The sequence below is a fragment of the Polyodon spathula genome, chromosome 5, assembly GCF_017654505.1.
Source record: "Polyodon spathula isolate WHYD16114869_AA chromosome 5, ASM1765450v1, whole genome shotgun sequence".
Lineage (NCBI taxonomy): Eukaryota > Metazoa > Chordata > Actinopteri > Acipenseriformes > Polyodontidae > Polyodon > Polyodon spathula.
In genome coordinates, this window is record NC_054538.1 from 13,496,873 (window position 1) to 13,508,572 (window position 11,700).

General features: G+C 38.4%; 1 protein-coding gene across 1 annotated transcript in view; it reads left to right on the forward strand.

The window, feature by feature from the left end:
• LOC121315586 (ras-related protein Rab-10) overlaps window positions 1–6,716 on the forward strand; it is a 28,896-nt gene extending 22,180 nt beyond the window's left edge. The window contains exons 5-6 of the mRNA XM_041249813.1: window positions 5,044–5,145; window positions 5,734–6,716. Coding sequence (XP_041105747.1) covers window positions 5,044–5,145; window positions 5,734–5,820 — 189 coding nt within the window. The 3' untranslated portion in view covers window positions 5,821–6,716. The remainder of the gene's footprint in view (window positions 1–5,043; window positions 5,146–5,733) is intronic.
• The last annotated feature ends 4,984 nt before the right edge of the window (window positions 6,717–11,700 follow it).

An 11,700-nucleotide genomic window follows, 5' to 3' on the forward strand; every position in this document is an offset into this window, starting at 1 on the left:
CTGAAGGAAAATGAAGACCAAAGAGCATTCCGAAGAAGTTAGAGATAAAGTAATACAAATGCATAGATTAGGGAAATGGTACAAAATAATATCCAAGTGTTTGGATATCCCAGTGAGCACAGTTGGATCAATAACCAGGAAGTGGAAGCTGCATCGCACCACCCAGGCACTGCCAAGAAAAGGCCGTCCCTCAAAACTCGGCGCTCAAACAAGAAAAGAGAAGCCACAGAGAGGCCAACAATCACTTTGAGGAGCTACAGAGTTCAGTGGCTGGGAGTGGAGTAATGGTGCACCAGTCAACCATATCAAGAGCTCTGCATAACACTGGCCTGTATGGGAGGGTGGCAAGAAAGAAGCTGTTACTCAAAAAGTACCATCTGAAAGCACGTCTGGAGTTTGCCAGAAAGCATGAGAGTGACCCTGTTGCGATGTGGGGAAAAGGTGTTGTAGTCAGATGAGACCAAGCTAGAACTTTTTGGCCAAAACTCGCTATGTGTGGCGCAAACCTAACACTGCCCATGCCTCAAGACACACCATCCCTACAGTAAAGTATGGTGGTGGCAACAACATGCTGTGGGGATGCTTCTCATCAGCAGGGACAGGGCATCTTGGTACAATTGAAGGAAGAATGGATGGAGCAAAATACAGGAAAATACTGCAAGAGAATCTGCTTCAGTCTGCTAAAAAACTGAAGCTTGGGAGGAAATTCACCTTTCAGTAAGACAATGATCACAAGCACAAGGCCAAAGCAACATTGGAGTGGCTCAAGAACAAAAAGGTGACTATCCTACAGTGGCCCAGTCAAAGTCCTGATCTCAGTCCCATTGAGAATCTGTGGCACTATTTGAAAATTGCGGTCCGCAAGCGTCGTCCAACCAACCTGAACAACCTGGAGCAAATCTGGCAAGAAGAATGTGCCAAAATCATTCTGACACTGCAAATCTGGTACATACTTACCCCAAAAGACTTAAAGCTGTTATTGCAGCGAAAGGTGGCTCTACCAAATATTAATGTGTGGGGGTTGAATACTTATGCAGGCAAGATATTTCAGTTTTTTATTTTTCTTAAAAATATTTCCCAACATAAAACCAATGTCACCTTACTATAATTGATTTTGAGTTTCAGTGTTTTAAAATAAAATATCAAACCCTGAACGAAATTTCAATGTACCATTTGTAATTCAGTAATATGAGAGAATTGGTCAGGGGTCTGAATACTTTCGCAAGGCGCTGATATATATATATACACACACACACACACACACACACACACACACAGAGTACTGTGCAAAAGTTTTAGGCAGGTGTGGAAAAATGCTGTAAAGTAAGAATGCTTTCAAAAATAGACATAGATTATATTTATCAATTAACAAAATTGAGTGAACAGAAGAAAAATCTACATCAAATCAATATTTGGTGTGACCACCCTTTGTCAGGTCAAACAGCATCAGTCAAACAGCATCAGTTCTAGGTACACTTGCACACAGTTTTTGAAGGAACTCGGCAGGTAGGTTGGCCCAGACATCTTGGAGAACTAACCACAGTTCTTCTGTGGATTTAGGCAGCCTCAGTTGCTTCTCTCTCTTCATGTAATCCTAGAGAGACTCGATGATGTTGATCAGGGCTCTGTGGGGGCCATACCATTACTTCCAGGACTCCTTGTTCTTCTTTACGCTGAAGATAGTTCTTAATGACTTTCGCTGTATGTTTGGGGTCGTTGTCATGCTGCAGAATAAATTTGGGGCCAATCAGATGCCTCCCTGATGGTATTGCATGATGGATAAGTATCTGCCTGTACTTCTCAGCATTGAGGAGACCATTAATTCTGACCAAATCCCCAACTCTATTTGCAGAAATGCAGCCCCAAACTTGCAAGGAATCTCCACCATGCTTCACTGTTGCCTGCAGACACGCATTTGTGTACCGCTCTCCAGCCCTTCGGCGAACAAACTGCCTTTTGCTACAGCCAAAAATGCCATTTTTCTGCACCCCAGTTCCTGTGTTTTCGTGCATAGTTGAGTCGTTTGGCCTTGTTTCCACGTCGGAGGTATGGCTTTTTGGCCGCAAGTCTTCCATGAAGGCCACTTCTGACTAGACTTCTCTGGACAGTAGATGGTGTACCAGGGTCCCACTGTTTTCTGCCAGTTCTGAGCTGATGGCATTGCTGGACATCTTCCGATTGCGAAGGGAAGTAAGCATGATGTGTCTTTCATCTGTTGCAGTAAGTTTCCTTGGCTGACCACTGGGTCTACGGTCCTCAACGTTGCCTGTTTCTTTGTGCTTCTTCAAAAGAGCTTGGACAGCACACCTGGAAACCCCTGTCTGCCTTGAAATTTCTGCCTGCAAGAGACCTTGCTGATGCAGTATAACTACCTTGTGTCTTGTTGCTGTGCTCAGTCTTGCCATGGTGTATGACTTTTGACAGTAAACTGTCTTCAGCAACCTCACCTTGTTAGCTGAGTTTTTTTTTGGCTGTTCCTCACCCAGCTTTATTCCTCCTACACAGCTGTTTCTGTTTCAGTTAATGATTGTGTTTCAACCTACATATTGAATTGATGATCATTAGCAGCTGTTTGGTATAATTGTTTAATCATACACCTGACTATATGCCTACAGAATCCCTGACTTTGTGCAAGTGTACCTAGAAGAATTGATGCTGTTTTAAAGGCAAAGGGTGGTCACACCAAATATGGATTTGATTTAGATTTTTCTTCTGTTCACTCACTTTGCATTTAATTAATTGATAAATATAATCTATTAACATGTCTATTTTTGAAAGCATTCTTACTTTACAGCATTTTTTCACACCTGCCTAAAACTTTTGCACAGTACTGTCTGTGTGTTATATATAATGACACACAGTACCAGTCAAAAGTTTGAGTACACCTGCTTGAAACCATTATCTGTGCTTTTAACTGTATAGACTTGTGTATAAACACTTAATATTTCATTATATGATATGTACTTATAAAGCTGATAATCATAAGTGAATTGCATTCAAAAATTTAATTTTTAAATGAAAATGTAAATCTTGTCAATTTCAATGAAATGGTCACCCAAAGCAAGGGGATTTCAGTCTGAAGCCCAAGTCAGTTAAAAGTCTGACACTGTGTTAGAACACTGGCCTAAGTATAAAAGTGTCTGTTAGATGTTTTGAGTTAACTGGCATGTTACCTAATTAACCTTTTGTCACCAATTATTGTTAACAGGTGAGGGTCCATGATTACTATAAATATAGGTAGCATAGGCACAAGTTTGTGATTCCTGAGTGTAAGGGAGCAGAAAATGACAAAATACGCTCAGTTAAGCAAAGAAAAAAGATAGTCTGTAATTACTTTAAGAAGTGAAGGTCAGTCTTTTAGACAAATCGCAAGAACTTTGGAAGTGTCTGTCACTGCTATGGCAAAGACCATGAAACGATTTGAAGAAACTGGCACTCATGAGGATCGAACAAGGTCAGGCAGGCCGAGGGTGACCTCAGAATCGGAGAACAAGCTCATTCGAGTCACAAGTCTGCGAAACCGGTGATTAACTGCCCCTGAAATACAAGCTCAGCTAAATGCTACTAGAGGTACAGATGTTTCAACATCAACTGTTCAGAAGAGATTGCGTGAAGCTGGCCTAACTAAAGAATTGCTGCAAATAAACCATTGTTAAAAGTGCAGAATAAGAGGAAGAGACTTTCCTGGGCCAAAAAACACAGAAGTCGGTCTTATGGACCGATATGTCAAAATTTGAAATATTTGGGTCCAACCACCGAGTATTTGTAAGATGCAGAGAGGGTGAGTGCATGAGTTCTGCATGTGTGGTTCCCACTGTCAAGCATGGAGGAGGCAGTGGTCTGGGGTTACTTTGCTGATGATGATCTTTACCCAGTTCATGGTAAGCTCAACCAGCATGGCTATCATAGCATACTTCAGAGTCATGCCATTCCATCAGGATTACGGCTAGTTGGGCAGTCCTTTCTTCAGCAAGATAATGACCCGAAACAGACATCAAAGTTGTGCGAGAACTATCTGGCGAAGAAGGAAAGTGAAGGACAGCTCAATCTAATGACCTGGCCTGCCCAGTCTCCAGACCTCAATCCCATACAACTTGTATGGGACGAACTGGACATAATAGTCAAAGCAAAGCTACCCACAAGTGTCCTACATCTCTGGGAATTGCTGCAGAAGAGCTGGGAAGACATGTTGGGCGATTTCCTACTGAAACTGCTCATGTTTGTGAGGCTGTTAAGGCAAAGGGTGGCTATTTTGAGGAATCCAAGATTTAGAGACAATTTTCTTGAACATTGCTTTGATACTCATTTTGTTTTGTATATTGTAACGTGTTTTCATTTTCAAGTATTTACAGAAATATATACGACGTAAAACAATTATGAAAAAAATAACTAGTTTTTAGCAAGTGTACTCAAACTTTTGACATTCATTTTTATTTTTTTGTTTTTTAGCCTTAGAGAGAACGCTGGTGAAGCACGGATAGGCGACGGATTACTGTAAATGTTAATTTTGTTGAGCACAACAGACCTATTCAGAAACATTTGTGTTGGAGCTCAATTAGGTGTGCCAAATTAATGATTAGTCATATTGACACTGCACACCTAACATGAGTGAGCACTAGCACTCAAGTTATGGCCAGAAATGTCTGCATGCCTGCCTAGTATTGATAATGTTGGTAATGATTGCATATAAATGTAAGAGGAACCACATTATCAACAGTGCTGAAGGTGACAATCTTATTGTGAAAGTAGTCCCTGGAGATGGTACAGGAGTCATTTCTAAAATTGAGTCATTTCTAAAAAAGTTTGTAATGAATTTGGGGATGTAACACATGTATTTTACAAACCAAAACCAACCAGGGATTAAACTAAAACTGGTTGGCACTGTACGCTGCTGTGAGTAATCGTTATATATGTAAACACGTCAGTATAATTGGACAGTAACTTTGCACTATTATACTTATTTTTTTACTAGCATATTCTCTGCAATTTTTTTATTTTTTATTTGCACCCCCTAGGTTCTAAAATTAATGTTCTATCTTTCAGATTGCAAGAGAACATGGCATTAGGTTTTTTGAGACGAGTGCTAAAGCAAATATCAACATTGAGAAGGCATTCCTCACATTAGCAGAAGACATACTTCGAAAGGTAAACATTTGCTTGGGCAGGTATTGAACATGGATGCTGCTCTTTTAAGGTGTAATTAGTCAGAGAAATACTGTAGAAAGTGAGTAATTCAGATTTGGTACTTTGCTGGAAGGAGTAATAAGCCGGGGAGGGGGGGTGGTTGTAAAATTTATGAACCAGTGTTCTGTATGGTTAGTAAGCGGTGGGGTGCCACTGTATTATCTCTTCAGGAATACTAAGATTTTTCGTCTGAGCACAGTAAAACAGACAACAAATGCCTACCACAAACCAAATAATTTTGCTCTTTGGAGTATCCACCAAGGCTTTATAATACAGTATAATCTAAAGTTAGTACACTTCAGACAAAGTAATTTAATGATTTAAAGTTTATTTTTATTCTCTCTCTCTCTCTCTCTCATATATATATATATATATATATATATATATATATATATATATATATATATATATATATATATATATATATATATATATATATATATATATATATATATGTGTGTGTGTGTGTGTGTGTGTCATAATCTCGAAAGATAGATTTTGATTTTGTGCAAGACACAACCTAACCTTGTATTGTATGTTTTCTTGCAGACCCCTGTAAAAGAGCCCAACAGTGAAAATGTAGATATTGGCAGTGGAGGTGGAGTAACGGGTTGGAAGAGCAAGTGCTGCAGCTGAACAAGTTTTTCTCTCCATCTCTATCTCCTCTCTGTCTCTGTCTGTTTCTCTACTCTGGAAATAAACCACTTTACCCACTTTTAATCTTAATGCCCCATACCTCCTCGCCCCATTTTAACCCTCTTTTTGTTCTTCCATTCATGACTGCTTGCTGACAGTATCATTATTTCAAAAACAAATGTGTAGATAATTAAATCATGTCATTTCTTTCATTATGTACCTTCTCAGACATGCCACTACATCCTTTTATTTTTATTATATTTCTTTGGTTGTATTATAGTCATCTCCTGGTCAACCTCAGCATATATAACACTGGTTTCAAATCTGCAAAAATGATATCAGAATAAACAGGTTAGAATTAACAGTTTTTGTACAATAGTGTGATTTCATTGTCATTGCAATTTGTATACAAGTGCAAGAGTGACAAGAACACTTGTGAAGAACTTGGTTTAACTTCTCTAGGTGGGATTTAATTTGTCCTGTGCCTTACGTGGAATCGAAGGAGCATTAACTCTGGCCTAAAAGCCATTGAAGGGGTACATCAACTGCTCACAATTGACAGTTTTAGTATTAAATTCTTACTGCTTCACAATGGGTGTCAATCTTTGACTTGAACTTAAAGTGCAAAAATTTTGAATTTCTTGTTCTGAATATGAAAAAAATATATACCCATTTTATCACATGAGCAGTTATTTTACATTTGTATTTTTTTTTCTTCATAACTATTGCATGCTGATTTCTTCCATTTGGAAACCTTTGTAAAGATTGCAAAGCTACTCTAAAGAAATAGCACTAATTTACACAATGTGATATGGGGGGGGATAAAGTTTGAATGGCACTCCTTGGAAATTCAAACAGTTTTGCAGATCAATTAAAATTAAGCTTGTTTAAGTTAAGTATTTGTGGTTTTGTCTTTTTTTAAAGTACTTTTTGAAGGCCTATTGCATTTACTAGTGCTGTATCTTGAATGGGGTAATGTTGCTGTTATTAATCAATAGTGGTTAAACAAATTGTACAAGTCTCTAGATCCTGGACCCTTGTGGACATTAACAACAAATCATACAGAATAGATAGTTGTGTTCCCACACCAAACACCTAAACCATTTGAATACATACTGACAACTATGCTTTATTATTATTATTATTATTATTATTATTATTATTTTATTATTATTATTATTATTAATGTTTTTGTAACAATTTTTCTTTGCATGGGCAGTTTCAGATTTATTTTATATAAGAAAAAAATCATTACAATGGCAGCCAAGGTTTGTGTGAAATTGAATTGTGGTTTTAAAACAAAAATATAAATTTAAGCCTGTGCTTGTTAATATAAGCTTGCATTTCAAGTTACTGATAGTACAATTGCTGTCATTGTGTTCAAGACCTTGGTGTGACTTCCTGTAAAAAACAAATACAACGCATGCTGCTTGGTGTTTGTAAATGTGCACAGCAGTGCTTTTCTGTTAAACCTGTACCTTATGCAATGTAAATTTGACCTTTTTTCACAGTCTCCTTTTAAAATAAGCTTATTTGTTTAGTTTATTATTGGCAGCAGAGCTTCTCTATGTACTTTTAAGGGATCCTACATTGAAACGGTGTAAAGAACAAGTAATGACATTCATAGAATCATATTCCACTATGGTACTGGATAATAGGGGGTTTGGTTTTATTCTTTACTATTAATACTACTACAAATGTCAAATAAACAAATATTTCTACATGTTATTGCATGCTAAGTGCTTGAAATGGCTTCTGGTTTCAAATAACCATTTTATTTATATTTTTAAGAAGTGCAATTAATTTGTTCCCCATGTTACTTTTTCAGGACAATGTATGACAAGCTACATTGCATAGTATATGATGACTGAGCAATAACCATAGGGGAAGGCAAGGTTATGAGTCAATAACATAGCCAAATCTTAATGGATGACTCGTTCCTGAGTTAATCTGATAGACCCTTGTGGCCACCTTTTGTTACCAGTGCACCAAAAAATCACTAATACTGAAAAGCATAGGAACAGTTCATAAAGTGAAATGTATAGTCAGGTGTTCACCTAACTAGTATGCATGCAAACCAATAAATAAAAATACAAGCAATTGTGAAATACAGAAAATGACAGCGTTTGGGTTTTTGCTTTTCAATCCCCAGGGTGGCAATATTGTGGTAGGATACCGAAATAAATAGAATGTGTGCTGGTTTGTTAAAAACTGTAGTAACCAGAAATGCCATCCCAATTGTTTGAACTGTCAGAGGAGGAGGTGGAGCTGGACAGCGACTTGGAGGATGACCCCTAATTTTGGTGCGTACCAAACCATTTCAGCTGGTACTGATGTGAGAACCTAATGTTAAGTTATGTGAACCCCTGTACATAGTACATGATGGCAGTGTTATAATAATAATGATCTTTAGCGCCTTTCATAGTGGACCGCCATTACGAAGCGCTTTACAAGATATGATACGAGACTAGTGTGTGTGAACTAAGCATCAGCTGCAGAGTCACGAGATCGTCTCACCCGAAAGACAACACAAGGAGGTTGTCTTGGTCTTGGTCGGGGTCACACAATGAGTCAATGGCTGAGCATGACATTCAAATATTTTAAATGTCATGCATTGTACAGCTTATATAGCTTGAGGGTAGTCTAATAATAATATAGTTGATAATGACAGCACAATGGCAATATGTTTACACGTGTTTTAAAATCTGCATAGTCTGGGTGTAACACTATCATATAGAATGCATTTTTTCATGTCAGTAATTTAAATACTGTACTAGGTAGTTCAAATATAAGGCTATTTTCACAATGATCACACAATCCACAATTTCTGTGAAACTTACCCATTGCCGTGTGTAGTATGTTCCCCATTGTTACGTTCGTGCACTTCTATTCTTTAGTAGAATCGGGAGGCAAACAGGAGAACAAATAGATTGTATAAACTCCTACAGTGCGTTGTTTGTGTACTGGCTTACAGGTTTTCAGATACCCAGACAACATTTATCTATGTCGAATACTAGCTTTGTGGTTTGTGTTACTTAGACTGGCTGATGACTAAACTACAATTTTCTGTCCTTCGTAAACCTAAACAGTGGCTTATTAGACAGCCTTTATCACTTAATTTAATATACCACTTTTTGGTGCCAGGCTACTCCTTGAAAGTATAATATGCATTACCATGCTTTTCCCTATTTTTCTAAGACAAGGATATATGTGGTAATCTATAAATATAAAACTAATAACATGTATCTGGTACCATTAAGTTCTATCACTTGCTAAGATAAAAGATTATAAAGGTGGGGGGCCTTGGATTTAGAAAACCTGTTATGTCTGAGTTCTGCCTTGGTTGTTAAATTATATTTTTATGGTACTATAAGAATCCTCGTACCCCAACAAGATAAGAATAAGAAGAGAGGGGCCTTATTTGGCTTGGGTTGCTTCTGCTAATAAGAAAATCAGCTCAAGGCACATTCTAAGAAGCCCTATCAAGCTTAAATTAGGTTATTGTTTTGCCGAATCTTCTCATTTTAAACACAGATTTCTGCAATAAAATTTCTGCTTGTTTAACGTTTCTTAAACCAGTACATAGTTTTACAATATTATAATATTGCCCTCACCAGTTACTTTGAACAATGGTCTTTTAATCAGTGCCCAGTGTGCATCCAGGATATCGGAGTGGTCCATTTTTCTGATTCTCTCAAAAAGGTTCTGTAAAAGCCATCGCAGCATCTGGAATCCAGCGCTGTGCATCACAGGTGTGAGTGACAGTTTTAAACACCTGATATCTGCAAAAAAACAGAACCCTGCTAGCAGGTCTCCCATCTTTTTATTCTAGTTTTCTCAGATGAGCTCACTTTACTTAATGATCGGCATTACACCCCATACATGCGATTCTCTTTACATTGTCTGGTTCAACATTCAAATGAAAAAATGATAGTCCTTACATTATTTTGCACTGTGTTACCATATGAGTACATGCAGGACACAATTTTGGTTCTGCTTGTGGCAGCCCAGATCTACACCTTTGACACCCACAAAGTAATCTGGGTTTGTGCAGGTCTCTCCCCCTTTTCAGAGAGTTTCTCCACAGTGAGTAATGGTTCTTGACATAACTATTATGTTTATACATTTCAATTTAATCACAGAAGGCAATTTTGTTAGGTATTCCCTCCATCCAAGATATCAGAGTTGTCCAGAATTCACTATTTTTCATGTCAAAGGGTTCCCATAGTATTTGGAAGACATCTGGACAGTGACCTGATGCCAGCTGGGCTTGAGTTCGTCATACAGCTACAAAAGCGGCACTATGACACTCGGGTAATGGGGTAGCCATTTGATGCAAGGGATTTGGTCTGGTTCTTCATCCCTGGATAGGTCCCTGTAAGGTATTGGAGCACCTTGGTGAAGTCACCAGCTGGGTCCAGATGCCGACCAGGGGGTAGTACTGCACCAGGACGGGTTTGCCCAATACTGCGGCCAGGGGCAGGTCCAAATTAACATTGGTTCCACCGTCTCCCACTTACCCCACCCCAACCCACCAGATCCCCCGGGGTTCCTCACCCGCTCGACCAGTGGATAGTCACAGCCTCTTGGCAAGGCCAAGGTGAAAACACAGACACCCCCTTGTGACAGGCTGGTTGGGGTAAGGAGAATCGGAGTGAGGAAGTGCAGGGGAAATAAGACTTTAAACATAATACACAAAACAAAAGGCACAATGGCCAAATAAAAAGAACACAAAACACTATTAACAACAAGTTATAAACACAAAATATACACCAATAAACCTCTTTCTCTCTCTCTCTCTCTCTCTCCTTTCACACATTCCTCACAAACTCATTCACTCAGATCCACACAGCAGACTCGCATCCACTCTAAAAATCAAAAACACACAGACAGGCTGCACCCTGTCACATCCCTACATTATCAGAAAATGTCTAACGTATGTCAAATCTGACAAGGGTACAGGAACGCCTGGAGTAAGAGGGGCTGTGTTTCTTATCGGTCAATATGGGACAGCACACAATCAGATGGGAAGAACAGCCTATGGGCAAGAAGCATAGACCACAGGAAGCTACTGGTGACTGGCCATGGAGTGGGACAAGGAAGAACTAACGGGCTAAATACCAGTGGCTGGCGTGGTAGAGAGAAGCAGGCATTGACAAATAGATTGAGACAAAGCAATTCCACCTTGAGAATGAATTAGTTTAGTGGCATAGGTCGTGGCCCACAGCGACCTGTTTAATTTTAGTAGTACAATTGTTACACTGTCTTTGAACATTTATTAACGAGTTTAATAAATATCGAGTTTGGTCCTGAATCCGACTGAAGACTCATTCTTATAGAGGTTAAGGATTTCTCTATAGTATTTTGAAGATGTCAGCCTAGCGCACTCAGGTTTGAGAATGGGGGGCATGTCCCTGATCAGGAAGAGTGATTAGTGTTCTGGCTTTGTTTTCCGTGTGACATCATGGGTTCTTATTGCTATGTTGCCTGTTTGGCAATGTGTGCAATCATCCTTACACTATTAGCTATATTAATAATAATAATAATAATAATAATAATAATAATAATAATAATAATAATAATAATAGTAATGATGATGATGATAATAATCATTTAAACATTTTATTTAGCATGGTCAGTTCACTAATTGCTTTCTGTTAGAAGGCATTTCAAATAAAATCCTTAGGTAAAAAAGTTGTGTTGTTATGACTGGTGTTGCAGTCATTGTAAATGGAAATTAACTTTACAATTAAGCCTGTGCTTCTTAGTAAGGTTGCATTACAATTTATTGACAGCACAATTACTGCCATAAAGGGTGAATCAATGCTTGTCCAGCTGATGTTTAGATGCAATGCTGGTATACAGCACTTAATATTAAAG